Source organism: Sorex fumeus, unplaced genomic scaffold (assembly GCF_029834395.1).
Source record: "Sorex fumeus unplaced genomic scaffold, SorFum_2.1 ptg000142l, whole genome shotgun sequence".
Taxonomy (NCBI): domain Eukaryota; kingdom Metazoa; phylum Chordata; class Mammalia; order Eulipotyphla; family Soricidae; genus Sorex; species Sorex fumeus.
The window spans coordinates 3,385,001-3,387,500 of NW_026606199.1; the positions used below are offsets into that span (position 1 = coordinate 3,385,001).

The 2,500-nt window shown below is 62.6% G+C and overlaps 1 protein-coding gene across 6 annotated transcripts in view; it reads right to left on the bottom strand.

The window, feature by feature from the left end:
* Positions 1 to 2,500, bottom strand: part of EBF3 (EBF transcription factor 3) — a 95,730-nt gene that overhangs the window by 8,189 nt on the left and 85,041 nt on the right. For all 6 annotated transcript variants that reach the window (XM_056106684.1, XM_056106680.1, XM_056106679.1 and 3 more), the window contains exon 11: positions 102 to 190. In XM_056106684.1, coding sequence (XP_055962659.1) covers positions 102 to 190 — 89 coding nt within the window. The remainder of the gene's footprint in view (positions 1 to 101; positions 191 to 2,500) is intronic.

The following is a 2,500-nucleotide window of genomic DNA, read 5'->3' on the forward strand; positions in this document are numbered from 1 at the left end:
GCCTCACCTCGAGCACCTTTGGCGCTCCCAGATGGCCCTTCCCAGAGCACTGTAAGCCCCACTCCGGAGTCCCCTGGCCGCGAGCCCCACGCGCTCCTCACCTTGGGTAACCTTTCGGGGTCCCCGGGGTGTCTCGGGATCACTTTCTGCAACCGCTGGAAGCCGTAGTCGATGGTGGGTTCGTTGAGGGCTGCAAGAGACACAGACGCAGGTGAGGGCGGTGGCCCACACGTGCCCACTTCCCGCGGGCCGAGAGCGGCTGGCACGCCATCGCGAGAGCAGAGCCCTCTCCCGCCCAGAAAGGCTGTGATCACTCCTGACCTGTAATCAGACGGGAAGAAAGTCAAAGGGTCACTCAGTATGTCATGAGAACGGGCATGCCGTGGGAAGAGCCGGCCGGCACCCTCGGCCCACGTCACCGCCGCCTCAACCCCCGGCCGGGATCGATGGGCGCCGGGGACACGTGTCCCGCTCTCGCTGCCACAGATTCATCCGTGGCCCCTTTCTGCCGGGCGCATTGCCCGGGCACCCGGCCGGCCGACGCACACTTCTTCCGGACCTTTAATAATCCGTGAATGGCTTGAGTGCGAACCGATGTAGGACACTATCATCCCACCGGCTCACGGAGTTGCCCGCCACAAATAGTAATTAATCTTTTTATCCCTCAAATTGTAATTTTGACTATGAACTGTGCGCGGCCATAAATCAGCCGCCCGCGCGGGGGACACTGCATGAATCACGCGGCCAGCCCGCGCGCGCGCCTGTTTAACAAGCTGCCCAAGGAGCCGTCGGCTCCATTACGGCCTGCCTGGATCCAACAAGACCGAGCCCCGAGGCTGGGGATGTGGGCGCCGGCGAGAGGACTCATTAGGGCGCATTAGTGCCCGATGTAGATATTGTTTTCTGGGGAGCAACGCGGCGCTGCCTGGCGTGACATAAATCAGGGCTTTTCTGAGACTAATAAGACCTGGGCCATCTACTCATTACCCGGCGGCCACCTGGACCATCACTCATTAGTCAGCACCTAATTTCATGATTAACGCCCCGCTCGCAGGTTGTGCGGTGCCGCGCTCAAAGACCAGCTCCCGCCGTGCCCGGAGCCGCCTGGACCCTCGCCGCCCCCGGCCGGGCTCCCCACGCACCCACGGGCCACGCGGCCGCCGGGCCGGGCCCCCAGCACGATCTGACATTCCATCATACGTCCCGGAGACAAAGGTCCACACCGGAATGTGAAGTAAGACATTTTCTTGTTAATAAAGCATTGATCCGGCATATTGATCCTACATGACACAGCTCCTGCCGCTCACCGGCCCTCGTGGTCCCTTTTGCAAACAGTGGAGCTCTTCCGAACGCCTCGCAGGTGCCCGCCCGGGCACCACCGCTAACTCCCTGTGATGTAAATTCTATATGTGCAAAACCACTTCATAATCAAACCATTAATCATCGGAGGCTGTCGGCGGGGACTGGGGGATCATTTGTCATGCCCCTGCCCGGGCCGGGGCCAGGGTGTCAGGCGGAAAGCACCAAGTGGGCAGCAGGCAGGCAGGCGGGTGGGCGGACCGACCTCCCCGGTGCCGCCCGGTGCCCGGCCAGGCTGAGCCGCTCTGGGCCTTCTGGGTCGGGCAGTGAGCGGAGGCCGCGCGCCCTGCTGTCCTCTCGCCCAGCTAATCACCATGACGGTTTGACTTAATGAGTCGCCTGATGAAGGGTGATCAGGAAAGATAGATGGGCAGCCCTATTGATCGCACCAGACGCCTGACAGGTGACAGCCGCCTCCCGCGAGCTTCCTGGGGCCTCGTGACTTGGAATGACCAGCCCGGCCCCCTGCCCCTGGGCCCGCAGCCCCGAGAGCCCCGCCAGGCACCCCCGCGAAGGCCAGCGCTCCACGGAGGGGTCGGGCGGACCCGGCAGCCGTGCCTGTGCCAAGAGGGGGTGCCCACAATGACAGCAGGGAGCGACCCCTCCCACGCACCCCGGCTCGCCCCAGCCCTGGTCACCGTGGTCCCTGAGGGTGGGCAAGGCCCACCTGCCGTCCTTCCTGCGTGCACGGAACCCCTCAGGCGAGCGGGGGCCTCTCCCCGGCCCCCCAGCAGGCCCCAAGCCGGGGGAGAAACGGGGGCCCCTCTGCGCAGAGCCGACAACCCCCGGCGTGCCGGGCTTCCAGGGCGAGGGCCAGCGGGGGCACGGTGCTGGCACGTCCAGCCACAAAGCCCCGAGCCAGGCCAATCAATACCACTTTCCTGTTTTAGAACTGGGTAATTATGAGGGGGAGAAATTGCCTGACCTTTCACCTGCACTGCATTACTTTGCTGATATTAAGATAAATTGCCTGATTTTGGGTAAACATATGCTGCAATTCAAACTGTCAGCCCTGGTTTGCTCAGGGATGATTCGTATCGATCTCCCAGCTTCTTCCCGATTTTGCTTACTGACCTCGCGGATAATTAGAGAAGGGGCGCCTTGGGTGAGCCCGAGTCGGGGATGAAGGAGAAATATGAAG